The 22,790-nt window shown below is 44.6% G+C and overlaps 1 protein-coding gene across 4 annotated transcripts in view; it reads right to left on the bottom strand.

Annotated features, from left to right (window-relative positions):
• dscama (Down syndrome cell adhesion molecule a) overlaps positions 1-22,790 on the bottom strand; it is a 183,152-nt gene that overhangs the window by 133,686 nt on the left and 26,676 nt on the right. For all 4 annotated transcript variants that reach the window (XM_036990096.1, XM_036990095.1, XM_036990092.1 and 1 more), the window contains exons 2-3: positions 9,669-9,986; positions 8,769-8,918 (exon numbers count right to left, since the gene is read on the bottom strand). In XM_036990096.1, coding sequence (XP_036845991.1) covers positions 8,769-8,918; positions 9,669-9,986 — 468 coding nt within the window. The remainder of the gene's footprint in view (positions 1-8,768; positions 8,919-9,668; positions 9,987-22,790) is intronic.

Genomic DNA, 22,790 nt, shown 5'->3' with positions numbered 1-22,790 from the left:
ATGAAGGCAGGGTAAAGTGACTAGGCATCAGGATAGATAATAATAAGGTATTTGAGATATATATATATACATGAAGGCAGGGTAAAGTGACTAGGCATCAGGATAGATAATAATAAGGTATTTGAGATATATATATACATGAAGGCAGAGTAAAGTGACTAGGCATCAGGATAGATAATAATAAGGTATTTGAGATATATATATACATGAAGGCAGGGTAAAGTGACTAGGCATCAGGATAGATAATAATAAGGTATTTGAGATATATATATACATGAAGGCAGGGTAAAGTGACTAGGCATCAGGATAGATAATAATATGAGTCAAATAAAGAACAGAGCAGCCGGGTTGACCTTCAACTACTGACATAAACAATGCACTTTAATGCAATGCAACTCCTACCCACTGTCTTCTTAAATGTGTGTATTTTTCACGGTCATTAGCACATCTTTCCACGCATGCAGACATTGAAGCTCTTTGAGTGGTGTATCGTTAGGCTCTGCACAGCAACCTAGCCTAAAGTGGGCCTAACCCCAGGGAGACTTACAGGGGAATGGTTAAAGGGGGCCTGCTGCCTGCGCTTCATGGTACACCTCTCCAAACAGAAATACTACCATCTATAATTCATACTACCAGATACAGAAAAGCTACATTTGTGAAGTTTTTCATGTCTAAGTGTTGATATTCTCATTTTTAACTCATTAAACATTTAAAAGGTGGGCTTTGGCGGCCCATCGAAAATAAGAGTAGGGCTTGGTGATCTGTCTAGAGCCACCAGTCAACATGGATACCACATACACACAAACACACACATATTCTTTCACACACACAGACTCTTTAAATTGCACTTCATATGCATGAGCCATGAAGAATGGGGAGAATGGATGGTGGGTTTGTGCGTTGAGACGTGGATAAAGACTATTTGCTCATGGATTCGTAGACTTCCGTCATTTATTATTAAGCATGGAGAAGAGCGCTGGATTGGTGGCGGCAACATTTTTCTGACCGTGTTCACATATGGATTTTAACAGTGGAAAGTAAACACTGTTGTCAGTGAAGTTCATCTTAGAAAGACAGCTAGGAAAAAGGCTCATTTAGTCTTGCATTAGAAAATGATGGCATTGCATCCATACAGTACATACTTGGAATTCATTCATTTGAACAATCAATCAATCATTCAAACAGTCAAGTATTAATTCTAAGGAAAACATGTAACTCAACATTATAAAAAATATGTATTCCATAAACCATAACCCTGTATCCCCTCAGCTCCAAAAGATCCTTGCGGCAAATCCATTTATGGACAATTAAGAGATTGTTGCTTTCACCTCAGTGGACAAATTGAAAAACGTCAACAAAAAAGAAATCACTGCATTTGCCCTCCGTTCAAAAGCCAAAACAACATTAGCTTTGTCTATTGAGTTTGTTAAATGCCCGACATAAAGTGAATTTGCCCCCGGGGGCTAGGAAACAATCGAGTAGACAAGCAACGCAGACCGAGTAGACGAACAAGGCAATGGCTCCCATCACCAGAGAACTGGGTCAATAGCACTGAGGCTAAGTGACACCACAGGGTTGCCATGCCCTCCTCCCTGCTCTCGTGGAAGACTCTCGTCCAGCCTGGGTCAGCAGGGAAATAGGGACACTCTGTCATGGGGTCCAACGGACGTGAACACACAACAAAACGTAACGAGCTGGTTGCATCGGCTGGAACAGGGGCATGGGCGCTAATCTACTAGTCTAGTCTGACCTCAAAAGGCCTTGCAGACAGACAGCGCAAAGCACATCCACACATCCCTTGGGTCAAAACTCTTAGCTATCTCAGAACTATGGCCTTCTTTTCTTGCAGTGAGATAATCACTTACCAGACTGGTTTTGTGAAGATTTTACATAACATGTTCTCTATATACAGTTCAAGTTGGAAGTTTACATACACCTTTAGCCAAATACATTTTTACATTTAATTCTAGTTAAAATTCCCTGCCTTAGGTCAGTTAGGATCACCACTTTACTTTAAGAATGTTAAATGACAGAATAATAGTAGAGAGAAAGATTTATTTCAGCTTTTTTTCATTCATCACATTCCCAGTGGGTCAGAAGTTTACATACACTCAATTAGTATTTGGTAGCATTGCCTTAAAACTGTTTAACTTGGGTCAAACATTTCAGGTAGCCTTCCACAAGCTTCTCACAATAAGGTGGGTGAATTGTGGCCCATTCCTCCTGACAGAACTGGTGTAACTGAAACAGGTTTGTAGGCCTCCTTGCTCGCACATGCCTTTTCAGTTCTAACCACAAATCTTCGAAAGGGTTGAGGTTAGGGCTTTGTGATGGCCACTCCAATACCTTGACTTTGTTGTTCTTAAAAGCCATATTGCCACAACTTTGGAAGCATGCTTGGGGTCATTGTCTATTTGGAAGACCCATTTGCGACCAAGCTTTAACTTCCTGACAGATGTCTTGAGATGTTGCTTCAATATATCCACGTAATTTTCTTCCTTCATGATGCCATCTATTTAGTGAAGAGCACCAGTCCATCCTGCAGCAAAGCACCTCCACAACTTGATGCTGCCACCCACGTGCTTCACGGTTGGGATGGTGTTCTTCGGCTTGCAAGCCTCCCCCTTTTTCCTCCAAACATAACGATGGTCATTATGGCCAAACAGTTCTATTTTTGTTTCATCAGACCAGAGGACGTTTCTCCAAAAACTACGAGCTTTGTCCCCATGTGCAGTTGCAAACCATAGTCTGGCTTTTTAATGCCGGCTTTGGAGCAGTGGTTTCTTCTGTAGTCAGCTCAGCAGTCAGCTATCCCCATTGAGACCGTGTCTGTGCCTCGACCTAGGTTGGGCAAAACTAAACATGGTGGTGTTCGCCTTAGCAATCTCACTAGGATAAAGACCTCCTCCGTTCCTGTCATTACTGAAAGAGATACCTCACATCTCAAAATAGGGCTACTTAATGTTAGATCCCTTACTTCAAAGGCAATTATAGTCAACTAATCACTGATCATAATCTTGATGTAATTGGCCTGACTGAAACATGGCTTAAGCCTGATGAATTTACTGTGTTAAATGAGGCCTCACCTCCTGGCTACACTAGTGACCATATCCCCCGTGCATCCCGCAAAGGCGGAGGTGTTGCTAACATTTACGATAGCAAATTTCAATTTACAAAAATAAAAAAAGACATTTTCATCTTTTGAGCTTCTAGTCATGAAATCTATGCAGCCTACGCAATCACTTTTTATAGCTACTGTTTACAGGCCTCCTGGGCCATATACAGCGTTCCTCATTGAGTTCCCTGAATTCCTATCGGACCTTGTAGTCATAGCAGATAATATTCTAATTTTTGGTGACTTTAATATTCACATGGAAAAGTCCACAGACCCACTCCAAAAGGCTTTCGGAACCATCATCGACTCAGTGGGTTTTGTTCAACATGTCTCTGGACCTACTCACTGTCACAGTCATACTCTGGACCTAGTTTTGTCCCATGGAATAAATGTTGTGGATCTTAATGCTTTTCCACATAATCCTGGACTATCGGACCACCATTTTATTATGTTTGCAATTGCAACAAATAATCTGCTCAGACCCCAACCAAGGAACATCAAAAGTCATGCCATAAATTCACAGACAACACAAAGATTCCTTGATGTCCTTCCAGACTCCCTCTGTCTACCCAAGGACGCCAGAGGACAAAAATCAGTTAACCACCTAACTGAGGAACTCAATTTAGCCGTGCACAATACCCTAGATGCAGTTGCACCCCTAAAAACTAAAAACATTTATCATAAGAAACTGGCCCCCCTGTATACAGAAAATACCCGAGCTCTGAAGCAAGCTTCCAGAAAATTGGAACGGAAATGGCGCCACACCAAACTGGAAGTCTTCCGACTAGCTTGGAAAGACAGTACCGTGCAGTATCGAAGAGCCCTTACTGTTGCTCGATCATCCTATTTTTCCAACTTAATTGAGGAAAATAAGAACAATCCGAAATTCCTTTTTCATACCGTCGCAAAACAAACTAAAAAGCAGCATTCCCCAAGAGAGGATGGCTTTCACTTCAGCAGTAATAAATTCATGAACTTCTTTGAGGAAAAGATCATGATTATTAGAAAGCAAATTACGGACTCCTCTTTAAATCTGCGTATTCCTTCAAAGCTCAGTTGTCCTGAGTCTGCACAACTCTGCCAGGACCTAGGATCAAGAGAGACACTCAAGTGTTTTAGTACTATATCTCTTGACACAATGATGAAAATAATCATGACCTCTAAAACTTCAAGCTGCATGCTGGACCCTATTCCAACTAAACTACTGAAAGAGCTGCTTCCTGTGCTTGGCCCTCCCATGTTGAACATAATAAACTTCTCTCTATCCACCGGATGTGTACCAAACTCACTAAAGGTGGCAGTAATAAAGCCTCTCTTGAAAAAGCCAAATCTTGACCCAGAAAATATAAAAAACTATCAGCCTATATTGAACCTTCCATTCCTCTCAAAAATGTTAGAAAAGGCTGTTGCGCAGCAACTCACTTCCTTCCTGAAGACAAACAATGTATACAAAATGCTTCAGTCCGTTTTTAGACCCCATCATAGCACTGAGACTGCACTTGTGAAGGTGGTAAATTACCTTTTAATGGCATCAGACCGAGGCTCTGCATCTGTCCTTGTGCTCCTAGACCTTAGTGTTGCTTTTGATACCATCGATCACCACATTCTTTTGGAGAGATAGGAATCCCAAATTGGTCTACACGGACAAGTTCTGGCCTGGTTTAGATCTTATCTGTCGGAAAGATATCAGTTTGTCTCTGTGAATGGTTTGTCCTCTGACAAATCAACTGTAAATGTTGGTGTTCCTCAAGGTTCCGTTTTAGGACCACTATTGTTTTCACTATATATTTTAACTCTTGGGGATGTCATTCGAAAATATAATGTTAACTTTCACTGCTATGCGGATGACACACAGCTGTACATTTCAATGAAACATGGTAAAGCCCCAAAATTGCCCTCGCTAGAAGCATGTGTTTCAGACATAAGGAAGTGGATGGCTGCAAACATTCTACTTTTAAACTCGGACAAAACAGAGATGCTTGTTCTAGGTCCCAGGAAACAAAGAGATCTTCTGTTGAATCTGACAATTAATCTTAATGGTTGTACAGTCGTCTCAAATAAAACTGTGAAGGACTTCGGCGTTACTCTGGACCCTGATCTCTCTTTTGAAGAACATATCAAGACTGTTTCATGGACAGCTTTTTTCCATCTACGTAACATTGCAAAAATCAGAAACTTTCTGTCCAAAAATGATGCAGGAAAATTAATCCACGCTTTTGTCACTTCTAGGTTAGACTACTGCAATGCTCTACTTTCCGGCTACCCGGATAAAGCAATAAATAAACTTCAGTTAGTGCTAAATACGGCTGCTAGAATCCTGACTAGAACCAAAATAATGTATCATATTACTCCAGTGCTAGCTTCACTACACTGGCTTCCTGTCAAGGCAAGGTTGATTTCAAGGTTTTACTGCTAACCTACAAAGCATTACATGGGCTTGCTCCTACCTATCTCTCTGATTTGGTCCTGCCTTACATACCTACTTGTACGCTACGGTCACAAGACGCAGGCCTCCTAATTGTCCCTAGAATTTCTAAGCAAACAGCTGGATGCAGGGCTTTCTCCTATAGAGCTCCATTTTTATGGAATGGTCTGCCTACCCATGTGAGAGACGCAAACTCGGTCTCAACCTTTAAGTCTTTAAAGAAGACTCATCTCTTCAGTGGGTCATACGACCTTTTGCCACATTTCAGGCTTCAAACATAAAGATATAAAACGGTATTTTTTTGTTAAGAATCAACAACAAGTGGGACACAATCATGAAGTGGAACGACATTTATTGGATATTTCAAACTTTTTTAACAAATCAAAAACTGAAAAATTGGGCGTGCAAAATGATTCAGCCCCCTTAAGTTAATACTTTGTAGCGCCACCTTTTGCTGCAATTACAGCTGTAAGTCGCTTGGGGTATGTCTCAATCAGTTTTGCACATCGAGAGACTGACATTTTTTCCCATTCCTCCTTGCAAAACAGCTCGAGCTCAGTGAGGTTGGATGGAGAGCATTTGTGAACAGCAGTTTTCAGTTCTTTCCACAGATTCTCGATTGGATTCAGGTCTGGACTTTGACTTGGCCATTCTAACACCTGGATATGTTTATTTTTGAACCATTCCATTGTAGATTTTGCTTTATGTTTTGGATCATTGTCTTGTTGGAAGACAAATCTCCGTCCCAGTCTCAGGTCTTTTGCAGACTCCATCAGGTTTTCTTCCAGAATGGTCCTGTATTTGGCTCCATCCATCTTCCCATCAATTTTAACCATCTTCCCTGTCCCTGCTGAAGAAAAGCAGGCCCAAACCATGATGCTGCCACCATCATGTTTGAGAGTGGGGATGGTGTGTTCAGCTGTGTTGCTTTTACGCCAAACATTACGTTTTGCATTGTTGCCAAAAAGTTCAATTTTGGTTTCATCTGACCAGAGCACCTTCTTCCACATGTTTGGTGTGTCTCCCAGGTGGCTTGTGGCAAACTTTGAATTACACTTTTTATGGATATCTTTAAGAAATGGCTTTCTTGCCACTCTTCCATAAAGGCCAGATTTGTGCAATATACGACTGATTGTTGTCCTATGGACAGAGTCTCCCACCTCAGCTGTAGATCTCTGCAGTTCATCCAGAGTGACCATGGGCCTCTTGGCTGCATCTCTGATCAGTCTTCTCCTTGTATGAGCTGAAAGTTTAGAGGGACGGCCAGGTCTTGGTAGATTTGCAGTGGTCTGTCTACTCCTTCCATTTCAATATTATCGCTTGCACAGTGCTCCTTGGGATGTTTAAAGCTTGGGAAATCTTTTTGTATCCAAATCCGGCTTTACACTTCTTCACAACAGTATCTCAGACCTCTTGTTCTTCATGATGCTCTTTGCGCTTTTAACGGACCTCTGAGACTATCACAGTGCAGGTGCATTTATACGGAGACTTGATTACACACAGGTGGATTGTATTTATCATCATTAGTCATTTAGGTCAACATTGGATCATTCGGAGATCCTCACTGAACTTCTGGAGAGAGTTTGCTGCACTGAAAGTAAAGGGGCTGAATAATTTTGCACGCCCAATTTTTCAGTTTTTGATTTGTTAAAAAAGTTTGAAATATCCAATAAATGTCGTTCCACTTCATGATTGTGTCCCACTTGTTGTTGATTCTTCACAAAAAAATACAGTTTTATATCTTTATGTTTGAAGCCTGAAATGTGGCAAAAGGTCGCAAAGTTCAAGGGGGCCGAATACTTTCGCAAGGCACTATATATCCTTCCTGTTTGGCCCTGTCCGGGGGTGTCATCGGATGGGGCCCCAGTGTCTCCTGACCCCTCCTGTCTCAGCCTCCAGTATTTATGCTGCAGTAGTTTATGTGTCGGGGGGCTAGGGTCAGTTTGTTATATCTGGAGTAGTTCTCCTGTCCTGAGTTAATTTAAGTATGCTCTCTCTAATTCTCTCTTTCATTCTCTCTCTCTCTCTCTCTCTCTCTCGGAGGACCTGAGCCCTAGGACCATGCCTCAGGACTACCGGCCGTGCTGGACTACCGGCCATGATGACTCCTTGCTGTCCTCAGTCCACCTGGCCGTGCTGCTGCTCCAGTTTCAACTGTTCTGCATGTGATTATTATTATTTGACCATGCTGGTCAATTATGAACATCTTGGCCACGTTCTGTTATAATCTCCACCCGGCACAGCCAGAAGAGGACTGGCCACCCCACATAGCCTGGTTCCTCTCTAGTTTTCTTCCTAGGTTTTGGCCTTTCTAGGGAGTTTTTCCTAGCCACCGTGCTTCTGCATACCTGCATTGCTTGCTGTTTGGGGTTTTAGGCTGGGTTTCTGTACAGCACTTTGAGATATCAGCTGATGTACGAAGGGCTATATAAATACATTTTATTTGATTCCTTGCTGAGCGGCCTTTCAGATTATGTAGATATAGGACTTGTTTTACTGTGGAAATATAACCTTTTGTACCTGTTTCCTCCAACATCTTCACAAGTTCCTTTGCTGCTGTTGTTCTGGGATTGATTTGCACTTTTCGCACCAAAGTACGTTAATCTCTAGGAGACAGAACGCGTCTCCTTCCTGAGCGGTATGACGGCTGCGTGGTCCCATGGTGTTTATACTTGCGTACTATTGTTTGTACAGATGAACGTTGTACCTTCAGGCGTTTGGAAATTGCTCCCAAGGATGAACCAGACTATAATTATTTTTCTGAGGACTTGGCTGATTTCTTTTGATCTCCCCATGATGTCAAGCAAAGAGGCACTGCGTTTGAAGGTAGGCCTTGAAATACATCCACAGGTACACCTCCAATTGACTCAAGTGATGTCAATTAGCCTATCAGAAGCTTCTAAAACCATGACATCATTTTCTGGAATATTTCAAGCTGTTTAAAGGCACAGTCAACTTAGTGTATGTAAACTTCTGACCCACTGGAATTGTGATACATTGAATTATAAGTGAAATAATCTGTCTGTAAACAATTGTTGGAAAAATTACTTGTGTCATGCACAAAGTCGATGTCCTAACCGACTTGCCAAAACTATAGTTCCTTAACAAGAAATTTGTGGAGTGTTTGAAAAACGAGTTTTAATGACTCCAACCTAAGTGTATGTAAACTTCCGACTTCAACTGTACATTATATAGTGATTAGAGAGTGATTAGAGAGCAGAGACTTACTCTGGACGTTGATAGACACTGTGTCTTTCTCCCAGGACACAACAGTGATGTAGGCCTCCACCGAGGCTGGGATAATGCACTTGAACACCGCCACATTGCCTCTCATGGCTTTCTGGTCCTCCACACGGACCGTGTAGGGCTCTCGTAGAACTGGAAGAGATGGGGGAAACAAGAAATGAGAGTCCTCAATGAATTGTCTTTCATTTTTCTGTTCTGGCAAATGATATGCTGTCTATATATTTTGTTTCTTTGCTTTCTTCACTGCTTTAATCACAAGCATAACAAATGTGACATCCCTGGTTAGACTCTGAACATTACCAACTGAAATGTTTAGCAGGTGGTCACTAGTCACCCAAGTGGTATACTATACCCCATTTAGTGACCAACAAGCTTCTGTTCAACATCTCCACACTGTCTGCAGCCCTAATTCCCACCTCTGTAATCAACTGTCCATTTCCATAACCACACTGGCCACTGACCACTATACTGTAGGGCTGGGATTTGCCAGGGACCTCACGATACAATATAATCACGATACTTAGGTGCCCTTAGGTGTATCACGATGCTATATGTATTGTGATTCGATACTGTGATTTTATTGTGATATGATGTTCCTGACAGAGACAAGAGAGAGCCTTGACAAAACAAGTTTTGATCAGTAATGGAAATAAAACCGCTGAATACATGTTGGCTCACCATGTAAAAAGAAGATGGAGAACAAGCTATACTGGAGTTTTGGAACAGGTACAGCAGACTAGCGCTAGATAATGTTAACTACCTAGCAATGATTTTTGAAATAATAAAAATAATAATGATAATTCTCACATCACTACTACTTTAGATAAACAACCCAACTGTACAATATACAGTATGCATAAACCAAGCAGATAGACCACTCACCAGCCTTAATATGGACATCTTGGCTCCTGATTTTTCCTGAGGGGTTCTCAGCTGTGCAATAGTAGGTGTTGTCATGGATGAGGTTGCTGAAGCTGGAGGGGTTGAAGTGGAAGATCTGGAGGGTGCCATTGGGGTGCACGTGGCGGATCCCGGGGACATCGTAGATTTCCTCTCCGGTGGCCAAGTACCAGCGCAGCGAGGCGGGGGGCACGCCCACGGCGGGACAGGGCACCGAGGTCCCTGTGGTGCTGGCAAACACTACCTCTTGCACAGATGCATTGACAAAATATAAGCTGGAACGTAGATCTTCACTGAAAACTGAAAAGAAAACAGAGCAGAGCAGGGAATGTTAGTCATTGGTAGTGTTTAGGTTTTTTTGCTGCCCATCTTCTCATCTAACGTTGATTTTTACCAATATATACTGTATATCCCTGATCCTGATCAACGTGAAGAAAAAACACTGAGCCTTTTTACATTTTTGGAGAATTTTTTTCTGAAATGTATTCTCTATCCTCTTACTTGGAGGGGTATTTTTATGGGAGTTATTTTACAATGTAACATTTTGAGTGAAATAATCAACCGATGAATGGCCAGAAGAACCAGTCTCCATCTTAACAATGGAGGCCATTTTGCAATATTTCCAAACTAAAACATCAGCCTCGTCAGCAGAGCTCCACTATGCATTTATCTCTAAGACTTCTTATGTTGTATTTCACTTTGAGTCTGTGGTGCTGTAATGGTGTTGTGCTCTAACTGCATGGCCAATGTGCTATTTTCAACTGCAGTGAGGAGGAATGGAGAAAGGAGAGTTGTTCAGTATTAAGAGGCATTTCAGAGGAGCCGAGGGAGAGGAGAGGAACTTGGAGGGCCAGCATAGCACCAGACCTGATTACAAACACAGTGCATAATGGGAAACTGGGGCTGGAGGGCTGCTTGTGGAGGGCTGAGCCACGACCTCGCTAAGAAATGTGGCGTGTGTGCAGGTGGATGTTGCTACTCCCTCCCACCCAACCCAATACTGAACCAATCCTTTATGAGCTGGTATGGTGTACTGTGTAGGCAGGCACCAAGGCTTCTGGGAAATCAAAGATACTAGGCAAGCACTCCATGTAACCTAGTGTGTCTGCCTTATTGTTAACATGGGCTTTTGGGTGAGTTCTCCTAAATCCTGCTTCTTAAAATGGCTGTCATTTAGTTATATAGATTATTATTGGATATGAAAGAAACTGTTGAGAACCATACCAAACCTGTCCTTTTTTCTTAATAGCAAATAGATTGGAATTGCTGTTGTGTGTTTGTCATCTCATCACAGTTTGTAGCAACTTAATTATGTAAAAAGTATTTTTCCAGACTATTCCCACAACCTGTCTTGTCACTGTAAACAACCTACCTGTTGGTGTGTGATTCTACACTCCCTGTCCTGTCACAACCTAACACTAAAGCAATGTACTTTGTGATGTACTCAAAGGTGCTCTATTATAGAGTAACCAACCTGCCTCATTCCCTGCCCTGTCACAACCCTGCCTGCCTCATTTCCTGCCCTGTCTTTACCCAGCTTGCCTTATTCCCTGCCCTGTCACTACCCAGCCTGCCTCATTCCCTGCCCTGTCTTTACCCAGCCTGCCTCATTCCCTGCCCTGTCTCTACCCAGCCTGCCTCATTCCCTGCCCTGTCTCTACCCAGCCTGCCTCATTCCCTGCCCTGTCTCTACCCAGCCTGGCTCATTCACTGCCCTGTCTCTACCCAGCCTGCCTCATTCACTGCCCTGTCTCTACCCAGCCTGCCTCATTCACTGCCCTGTCTCTACCCAACCTGTCTAATTCCCTGCCCTGTCTCTACCCAGCCTGCCTCATTCACTGCCCTGTCTCTACCCAGCCTGCCTCATTCACTGCCCTGTCACTACCCAGCCTGCCTCATTCACTGCCCTGTCTCTACCCAGCCTGCCTACATGTGCTGCCAATCCCCCTCCTCTGGGAACAAACATTTTAGTGCTTCATCAATTCCTAACAAGGGCTCCATCTACCACAACCTGCTTCCACCTTGTCTGGTATAGCATATACAAATACTTCCATAATATACATGTATATTGCATTTAAAACACTCACTTCACACATACCAAAATGCACAGGATTTCCTTTATATACATAGAGTCACAACTATGTGTACCTCAAACTTACAGACATCTAAATTGGATGGCATGTGTTGTCATCAGTCAGGGTTGTTTTAGTTGGATCGGCTAACAGGAAATCGTCAGACCCCAACATTAACAGTTCAATAGATTGGCTGTTTGGGAGCACACACACACACAACTAAGATTCACATGTTTGATTGATGAGTGGTCTGAAAAGCATGGTGTAGTAACTCCAACTGTGTGTGTGTGTACGTGTGTGTGTGTGCATGTGCATGTGTGTGTGTGGTTGCGTGCATGTGTGAGTGTCCTACTGTATTTACTCCTGTGGTTAACACACAGATCAATAGCTCTCAGACCAGCTAGGCAGCTGCAGGTGGCTCATCATAGTATTAATAAATGCTAAGAGTTAGCCTGAAGCTCTCATAAATATAAATACAACCAGCTCCATCGTCAGCCATTACAGAGGGAATGGATGAACAATGAGTGGATACCTCTTAGCAAGGCAAAGACAGGGTTGAGAGACAGTCAGAATACAGGTTCCATAAGGTGTGTAGCTCATGTTTGGAGAAGAGGGCCAGCCTCTGTTGTACTTTTCAGGTTCTAAATGTGAACAAAGAGCCATCAAAGCTGAGCTCTGAGTGTGTTTGAAAGGTGAAAAATGAAGAAAGGCTGCCTCGTGACTAATTTTGTCTCAATCTACCTTTTCACATACTCATTAAAAATGTAGCCCCCGTTTCTGGACGGCTGAATCGTTAAAACAGTGAAGCCGTGAGGGACGAATGCAGGCGCTGCCAGAGCCCAGAACCCAATGTAGGAGAGCAGAGATATACTTTAGAGAGCATTGTCAAGGAAAACAGTGAGGTATAGTGGAGGAGAGAGAGAGAGAGAGAGAGAGATTGAAAGCAGTCAATGAGATACAGGCAGTTACCAGCAGAGAGAAAGAGAGAGACAGAGAGAAAAGCCACTAGGAGTGTCAGCGGCATTCTCCCACTTGCTCTGTCTCTGCAGCTCTCCACTGTTCTCTCCAGAAAATGACCACTCCTCCTTTTTCTTCTTCACTCTCTCTTTCTCTCTCCCTTCCCTCTCCATCCCACTCTCTCTCCTCCCCGACTTTCTCTCTCCATTTCCACTCCATCCCACTCTCTCTCCTCTCCTTTCTCTCTCCCTTTCCTCTCCATCCCACTCTCTCTCCTCTCTTCTTCTCCCCTCCTTTCTCTCTCCCTTTCCTCACCATCCCACTCTCTCCCCTCCTTTCTCTCTCCCTTTCCTCTCCATCCCACTCTCTCTCCTCTTCTTCTCCCCTCCTTTCTCTCTCCCTTTCCTCACCATCCCACTCTCTCTCCTCTCTTCTTCTCCCCTCCTTTCTCTCTCCCTTTCCTCTACATCCCACTATCCTCTCCTCCTTTCCCTCTCCCTTTCCTCTCCATCCCACTCCCCTCTCATTTCCCTCTCCCTTTCCTCTCCACCCCACTCTCCTCTCCTCCCCTCCTTTCTCTCTCCCTTTCCTCACCATCCCACTCTCTCTCCTCCCCTCCTTTCTCTCTCCCTTTCCACTCCATCCCACTCTCCTATCCTCTTCTCCCCTCCTTTCTCTCTCCCTTTCCACTCCATCCCACTCTCCTATCCTCTTCTCCCCTCATTTCACTCTCTTTTTCCTCTCATCCCACTCTCCTCTCTTCTCCCCTCCTTTCTCTCTCCCCTCCTTCATCTCTCCCTTTCCTCACCATCCCACTCTCTCTCCTCTTCTCCCCTCCTTTCTCTTTCCCTTTCCTCACCATCCCACTTTCTCCCCTCCTTTCTCGCTCCCTTTCCTCACCATCCCACTCTCTCCCCTCCTTTCTCTCCCTTTCCTCGCCATTCCACTCTACCCTCCTTTCTCTCTCCCTTTCCTCTCCATCCCACTATCCTCTCCTCCCCTCCTTTCCCTCTCCCTTTCCTCTCCATCCCACTCCCCTCTCCTACCCTCCTTTCTCTCTCCCTTTCCTCACCATCCCACTCTCTCTCCTCCCCTCCTTTCTCTCTCCCTTTCCTCTCCATCCCTCTCTCCTCTTCTCCCCTCCTTTCTCTCTCCATTTCCTCTCCATCCCTCTCTCCTCCCCTCCTTTCTCTCTCCCTTTCCACTCCATCCCACTCTCCTATCCTCTTCTCCCCTCATTTCACTCTCCCTTTACTCTCCATCCCACTCTCCTCTCCCCTCCTTTCTCTCTCCCTTTCCTCTCCATCCCTCTCTCCTCTTCTCCCCTTCTTTCCCTCTCCCTTTCCTCTCCATCCCACTCTCCTATCCTCTTCTCCCCTCCTTTCCCTCTCCCTTTCCTCTCCATCCCACTCTCTCTCCTCTTCTCCCCTCCTTTCTCTCTCCCTTTCCTCACCATCCCACTCTCTCCTCTCCTCTCCTGCCCTCCTTTCTCGGTCCCTTTCCTCACCATTCCACACTCTCCTCTCCTCTCCTCTTCTCCTCTCCTTTCTCTCTCCTTTTCCTCGCCATCCCACTCTCTCTACTCTCCTCTCCCCTCCCTTCTCTCTCCCTTTCCTCTCCATCCCACTCTCTCCTCTCCCCTCCTTTCTCTCTCCCTTTCCTCTCCATCCCACTCTCTCCTCTCCCCTCCTTTCTCACTCCCTTTCCTCACCATCCCACACTCTCCTCTCCTCCCCTCCTTTCTCTCTCCCTTTCCTCTCCATCCCACTATCCTCTCCTCCCCTCCTTTCTCTCTCCCTTTCCTCTCCATCCCTCTCTCCTCTTCTCCCCTCCTTTCCCTCTCCCTTTCCTCTCCATCCCACTCTCTCTCCTCTTCTCCCCTCCTTTCCCTCTCCCTTTCCTCTCCATCCCACTCTCTCTCCTCTTCTCCCCTCCTTTCTCTCTCCCTTTCCTCACCATCCCACACTCTCCTCTTCTCCCCTCCTTTCTCTCTCCCTTTCCTCACCATCCCACTCTCTCCTCTCCTCTCCTGCCCTCCTTTCTCGGTCCCTTTCCTCACCATCCCACACTCTCCTCTTCTCCCCTCCTTTCTCTCTCCCTTTCCTCACCATCCCACTCTCTCTCCTCTTCTCCCCTCCTTTTTCTTTCCCTTTCCTCACCATCCCACTCTCTCCCCTCCTTTCTCGCTCCCTTTCCTCACCATCCCACTCTCTCCCCTCCTTTCTCTCCCTTTCCTCGCCATCCCACTCTACCCTCCTTTCTCTCTCCCTTTCCTCTCCATCCCACTATCCTCTCCTCCCCTCCTTTCCCTCTCCCTTTCCTCTCCATCCCACTCCCCTCTCCTACTCTCCTTTCTCTCTCCCTTTACTCACCATCCCACTCTCTCTCCTCCCCTCCTTTCTCTCTCCCTTTCCTCTCCATCCCTCTCTCCTCTTCTCCCCTCCTTTCTCTCTCCCTTTCCTCTCCATCCCTCTCTCCTCCCCTCCTTTCTCTCTCCCTTTCCACTCCATCCCACTCTCCTATCCTCTTCTCCCCTCATTTCACTCTCCCTTTCCTCTCCATCCCTCTCTCCTCTTCTCCCCTTCTTTCCCTCTCCCTTTCCTCTCCATCCCACTCTCCTATCCTCTTCTCCCCTCCTTTCCCTCTCCCTTTCCTCTCCATCCCACTCTCTCTCCTCTTCTCCCCTCCTTTCTCTCTCCCTTTCCTCACCATCCCACTCTCTCCTCTCCTCTCCTGCCCTCCTTTCTCGGTCCCTTTCCTCACCATCCCACACTCTCCTCTCCTCTTCTCCTCTCCTTTCTCTCTCCTTTTCCTCGCCATCCCACTCTCTCTCCTCTCCTCTCCCCTCCTTTCTCTCTCCCTTTCCTCTCCATCCCACTCTCTCCTCTCCCCTCCTTTCTCTCTCCCTTTCCTCTCCATCCCACTCTCTCCTCTCCCCTCCTTTCTCACTCCCTTTCCTCACCATCCCACACTCTCCTCTCCTCCCCTCCTTTCTCTCTCCCTTTCCTCTCCATCCCACTCTCCTCTCCTCCCCTCCTTTCTCTCTCCCGTTCCTCTCCATCCCTCTCTCCTCTTCTCCCCTCCTTTCCCTCTCCCTTTCCTCTCCATCCCACTCTCTCTCCTCTTCTCCCCTCCTTTCCCTCTCCCTTTCCTCTCCATCCCACTCTCTCTCCTCTTCTCCCCTCCTTTCTCTCTCCCTTTCCTCACCATCCCACACTCTCCTCTTCTCCCCTCCTTTCTCTCTCCCTTTCCTCACCATCCCACTCTCTCCTCTCCTCTCCTGCCCTCCTTTCTCGGTCCCTTTCCTCACCATCCCACACTCTCCTCTTCTCCCCTCCTTTCTCTCTCCTTTTCCTCGCCATCCCACTCTCTCCTCTCCTCTCCCCTCCTTTCTCTCTCCCTTTCCTCTCCATCCCACTCTCTCCTCTCCCCTCCTTTCTCACTCCCTTTCCTCACCATCCCACACTCTCTTCTCCTCCCCTCCTTTCTCTCTCCCTTTACTCTCCATCCCACTCTCCTCTCCCCTCCTTTCTCTCTCCCTTTCCTCTCCATCCCTCTCTCCTCTTCTCCCCTTCTTTCCCTCTCCCTTTCCTCTCCATCCCACGCTCTTATCATCTTCTCCCCTCCTTTCCCTCTCCCTTTTCTCTCCATCCCACTCTCTCTCCTCCCCTCCTTTCTCTCTCCCTTTCCTCTCCATCCCACTCTCTCTCCTCTTCTCCCCTCCTTTCTCTCTCCCTTTCCTCTCCATCCTACTCTCTCTCATCTTCTCCCCTCATTTCTCTCTCCATTTCCTTTCCATCCCACTGTCTCCTCTCCTCTTCTCCCCTCCCTCACCATCCCACTCTGTCTCCTCTCCTCCCCTCCTTTCTCTCTCCCTTTCCTCACCATCCCACTCTCTCCTCTCCTCGCTCTCCATTCTCTCCCTTTCCTCTCCATCCTACTCTCTCTCATCTTCTCCCCTCATTTCTCTCTCCATTTCCTTTCCATCCCACTGTCTCCTCTCCTCTTCTCCCCTCCCTCACCATCCCACTCTGTCTCCTCTCCTCCCCTCCTTTCTCTCTCCCTTTCCTCACCATCCCACTCTCTCCTCTCCTCGCTCTCCTTTCTCTCCCTTTCCTCTCCATCCCACTCTCTCTCCTCTCCTCCCCTCCTTTCTCTCTCCCTGTCCTCTCCATCCCACTCTCTCCTCCCCTCCCCTCTCCATCCCACTCTCCTCTTCTCCTTGCGCTCCCTTTCCTCTCCATCCCACTCTCTCCTCTCCTCTTCTCCCCTCCGTTTCTCGGAAACATTCAGCTTCTTCATGGTCACCTGACCCTGTCTCTCACATCAAGACTTTCTCAGCCCGTACAGAGCAGGGGGACGCAGGTGCAGGAAAACAAACAACAAATAACAAGACAGCGCATCTCTCTCACACAGAGAGTAGAGTACACATTACGGCATGGCCAAAATGGCCATTTATTATCTCCTCCTGGACCTCCATGAATGCCCACACTGACTCACAGCCCAAATGACTGGAGTTAGACAGTGGATAACATGGAAATATATAGAAGATTAGCAAACTGCAATCGCAATCACACTGCACACTGCCCTATCCCATCTGGACAAGAAGAATAACTATGTAAGAATGCTGTTCATTGAATACAGCTCAGCATTCAACACCATAGTACCCTCCAAGCTCATCATCAAGCTGGAGGTCCTGGGCCTCAACCCGCCCTGTGCAATTGGGTCCTGGACTTTGACGGACCGCCCCCAGGTGGTGAAGGTAGGAAACAACATCTCCAACTTGCTGACCCTCAACACTGGGGCCCCACAAGGGAGCGTGCTCAGCCCCCTCCTGAACCCACAACTGCGTGGCCATGCAAGCCTCCAACTCAATCATCAAGTTTGCAGACGACAACAGTATTGGGCTTGATTACCAACAACGACGAGACAGACTGCAGAGAGGTGGTGAGGGCACTTGGAGTGTGGTGTCAGGAAAACAACCCCTCATTCAACGTCAACAAAACAAAGTAGATGAACGTGGACTTCAGGAAACAGCAGAGGGAATACCCCCCTATCCCCATCGAAGGGACAGCAGTGGAAAAAGTGGAAAGTTTTAAGTTCCTCGGCATACACATCAACGACTAACTGAAATGGTCCACCCACACAGACAGTGTGGTGAACAAGGCGCAGCAGTGCCTCTTCTACCTCAGGAGGCTGAAGAAATGTGGCTTGTCATCCCAAACCCTGACTAACTTGCACAGATCAACAAATCGAGAGCATCCTGTCCGGCAACTGCTCTGCCTTCAACCGCAAGGCTTTCCAGAGGGTGGTGCGGTCTGCACAACGCATCACTTGGGGCAAACTACCTGCCCTCCATGACACCTATAGCACCCAATGTCCCAGGAAGGCAAAAAAGATAATTAAAGACAACAACCGAGCCACTGCCTGTTCACTCCGCTACCATCCAGAAGGCGAGGTCAGTACAGGTGCATCAAAGCTGGGACTGAGAGACTGAAGAACGGCTGCTATTTCAAGGCCATCAGACTGCTAAACAGCAATCACTAACTCAGAGAGGCTGCTGCCTACATGGAGACCCAATCACTGGCTACTTTAACAAATGGATCACTGGTCACTTTAAATAATGGCACTTTAATAATGTTTACATATCTTACTATACTCATATCATATGTACTGTATCTTATACCATCTATTGCACCTTGCCTATGCCGCTCGGCCATCGCTCATCCATATATTTATGTCTACATATTCTCATTCACCCCTTTTAGATTTGTGTATATAAGGTAGTTGTGGAATTGTTAGATTACTTGTTAGATATTACTGCACTGTCGGAACTAGAAGCACAAGCATTTCGCTACACTCGCATTAACATCTGCTAACCATGTGTACGTGACCAATAAAATTTGATTGGATTTTGATTTAAATACATTCTATGTGATAGATATAGTCTGGGGACTTGTATGCACTCATGTTCAAGTTATCTTTATTGTCCCAATTGGGAAATGTGTTGTGCAGTCAGGCTTGAACAATAAAAAACGGTGACAACCATACAACCTATATATACACATAACATGAAGCAATGAGATGGATAAAAGGTGCAATCATTGTGCAAAAGTGTAGCCATTTAAATACATTTCACTTCATATGCAGATTCAGAAAGTCTATGGCCTGTGGGATAAAATAGTTCCTGTATCTGTTGCTATTGGGCTTGGGAAGTCTCAAACGATAACCTGAGGAGAGAAGCGCAAAAATGGTCAAGCAGGGGTTGATCAGGACAGTCTAGGATACTGTTCTCTCTCCTCACCACTTGCTTTCGGAATGTCACCGAAAGCTGAGCCTGTTGCACCCCGTTATCACCACTTTGCGCTCTGCTGTCGTGTAAAACATTACCACAACCACACACAGCATAAAATTCAGAGCCGTCTCTTATGACCAAGCTGTCTTCAGCTGTCTTATTAACTGAATGACCTAGTCAAACTGAGGTGAATCGACAGACTGTTAGGAGCAAAAACGACCATGTGTGTGTGGGTGGTGCTGGCCGTGAACTTCTGGAGGGTGGCTGTGTGAAGAATCATCTCATTAACAGCCGTGATAAAACAGTCAGATCACATGAAATAAACATTGCTGCCTGACTGAAGTATAGACAGTTGCTTAACAGAGTATCAGCGATACTTCTGAGACTCTATTGATAATACTGAGAGGAGAAAAGCAAGGGAAAACCAGGCCGAGGGAATCTTAAAAAGACAGATGAAAGATTCATGTGTATCCTATCAATACACATCCATCAGCCTGGGCCAGACTACAGATGTCTGTCTGTCTTTCTGTCTGTGTATCTGTTTGGTCTGAAAGGCTACTATAAACTTACTCATACTCTGCTGATATCTGTTATTTGCAGGCGTTTTGGATCTTATACATCCACCACAATTAGGCTATGGGATTATATGGGAATGAAGGTGTGTTTGATGATGTGCCTGTGAGCTAGGCCTATTGCCACGCCCAGACATTTTCCTCAATTTCTCCCCAAACAAATGGACTGAATGTTAGGTACAAACATTTCTTGTTAACCCTGTGCTATAGCTAATCCCAAACATGATGCCTTACTGTATTAGGCCTGTATAAGAGCACAAACCAGGGCACGGGTGGGCCTGGGTAAACCCCACCAATCAGATTGAACAGATATTATGCTCTTTACTTGTCAGTGTTCCAAATGGAACATTTAGTCTTTTTACCTAAACATGCAAACAGTCAGATAGAAGTCATACCAAGCAGTGCACTGGGTTAGTCAGATTTTATTAAATATAACAGAACAGATAAACGAGAATGACATTCGCTCTCATTGGATGGGTTGCCAAAAAAAACTAACTGAAAGTCACACCCACAATAAAACACGAATATGACTGCATTAAGGCATAATTATGTCACTGAGCTTCTATGGCTATATATAACTTGCCACTGCCTATTTAATTTGTTAATTTAGCAAACAAGACAATGCATAATCCAGTGCCTTTATCACAGTCAACACACCTATGTTTTCATTTTAATTAGCTTTAAAAATGCTAAATGTTCTCTAAAACAGCAACATTTTCTCTCAGTTTCATGGCAAAATTTAGAATAGCATGAGATTAGCTATAAAACTACAAACCTTTTTCTTTGCCCCATGGAAAAATGTTCCAAATTGCAGGAAGTTTTCCCCAACCAGATTTCTGCAGGTCCATCCACCAACATATTTCTGGCTACACAACTGGCACAAAAACTAGAGTCTGTTAACCATTATATAAATATTAGCATTGTTTTCTCTTTGTTTGGTATTGTCAACCCATTTATGCAAATTATGTTTTTGTTCTCATTAACGTGTTATGTAGGCTATTGGCCATTGTTATGTCGAGTGTGCATTAGTATTGCCTTAAAAGTAAATGTACACGGTTTATTTAAAGTTGTCAGTGGTTTATGCCAGGTTAGGGCAGGTCATTTAAGGATCCCGACTTCCTCATTCAAGAAGAGCAGCTTGTATACAGTGCCTTTGAAAAGTATTCAGACCCCTTGACTATTTCCACATTTTGTTACGTTACAGCCTTATTCTAAAATGGACCCGAAATTGAGCTCAGGTGCAGCATTCCATTGATCATCCTTGAGATGTTTCTACAACTTGATTGGAGTCCACCTGTGCTAAAATTAATTGATTGGAAAGGCACACGCCTGTCTATTTAACCTCTTAGAGCTCTAGGGGCGCTATTTCATTTTTGGATAAAAAACGTTCCCGTTTTAAGCGCGATATTTTGTCACGAAAAGATGCTCGACTATGCATATTCTTGACAGTTTTGGAAAGAAAACACTCTGAAGTTTCAGAATCTGCAAAGATTTTGTCTGTAAGTGCCCCAGAACTCATTCTACAGGCGAAACCAAGATGATGCATCACCCAGGAATTAGCAGAATTTCTGAAGCTCTGTTTTCCATTCTCTCCTTATATGGCTGTGATTGCGCAAGGAATGAGCCTACACTTTCTGTCGTTCGCCCAAGGTCTTAGCAGCATTGTGACGTATTTGTAGGCATATCATTGGAAGATTGGCCATAAGAGACTACATTTTCCAGAGGTCCGCCCGGTGTCCTTTGTCTAAATTTGTGCGTAATCTTCAGGTGCAGGCATTTTCTCCTGGGATTCAGGAGAGAAAGCATGTTTCCAAGAACGATGTATCAATGAAGAGATATGTGAAAAACACCTTGAGGATTGATTCTAAACAACGTTTGCCATGTTTTCAGTCGATATTATGGAGTTAATTTGGAAAAAAGTTTGCGTTTTGAGGACTGAATTTATGGATTTTTTTTGGTAGCCAAATGTGATGTATAAAACGGAGCTATTTCTAATACACAAGGAATCTTTTTGGAAAAACTGAGCATCTGCTATCTAACTGAGAGTATCCTCATTGAAAACATCAGAAGTTCTTCAAAGGTAAATGATTTTATTTGAAGGCTTTTATGTTTTTGTTAATGTTGCGTGCTGGATGCTAACGCTAATGCTAACGCTAAATGCTAACGCGAAATGCTAACTCTAGCTAGCTACTTTTACACAAATGATTGTTTTCCTATGGTTGAGAAGCATATTTTGAAAATCTGAGATGACAGTGTTGTTTACAAAAGGCTAAGCTTGAGAGATGGCATATTTATTTCATTTCATTTGCGATTTTCATAAATAGTTAACGTTGTGTTATGCTAATGAGCTTGCTGATAGATTTACACAATCCTGGATACAGGGGTTTTTTCATAGCTAAACGTGACGCAGAAAACGGAGCGATTTGTCCTAAACAAATAATCTTTCAGGAAAAACTGAACATTTGCTATCTGAGAGTCTCCTCATTGAAAACATCTGAAGTTCTTCAAAGGTAAATGATTTTTTTGAATGCTTTTCTGTTTTTTTGTGTAAATGTTGCCAGCTGAATGCTAATGCTAAATGCTACGTTAGCCATCAATACTGTTACACAAATGCTTGTTTTGCAATGGTTGAGAAGCATATTTTGAAAATCTGAGATGACAGTGTTGTTAACAAAAGGCTAAGCTTGAGAGCTAGCATATTTATTTCATTTCATTTGCGATTTTCATGAATAGTTAACGTTGCGTTATGGTAATGAGCTTGAGTCTGTATTCACGAACCCGGATCCGGGATGGGGAGATCAGAAAGGTTAAGGTCACATACAGTGGGCTCCAAAATTACTGGCAATGCACAAACAATACTTAAAAAATATATAAACAATATAGTTATAGAGAAACTCAAAATACCAACATGTGAGAAATACTGTACTTTATTAATGTTTCAATGGAACCAACCGATTATTTAATACAAAATTAATGTTTCATAATTATTGGCACTCCTCATTTAGTACTTAGTGCAACCACCTCTGGCAAGGATAACTGCATGGAGTCTTTTCCTGTAATGTTTGACAAGGTTTAGGAAAACGTTTGGAGGGATTTTGGATCATTCCTCTATGCAGATCCTTTCAAGATCCTTCACATTCTTGGGTTTGCGCTTATCAACTGCCCTCTTCCACTCAGCCCACAGGTTTTCCATTGGATTGAGGTCCAG

The sequence above is a fragment of the Oncorhynchus mykiss genome, chromosome 10 (genome assembly GCF_013265735.2).
Source record: "Oncorhynchus mykiss isolate Arlee chromosome 10, USDA_OmykA_1.1, whole genome shotgun sequence".
Classification (NCBI taxonomy): domain Eukaryota; kingdom Metazoa; phylum Chordata; class Actinopteri; order Salmoniformes; family Salmonidae; genus Oncorhynchus; species Oncorhynchus mykiss.
Note: the sequence above shows the minus strand (reverse complement) of the source record. Positions and strands in the feature narration are given on the sequence as shown.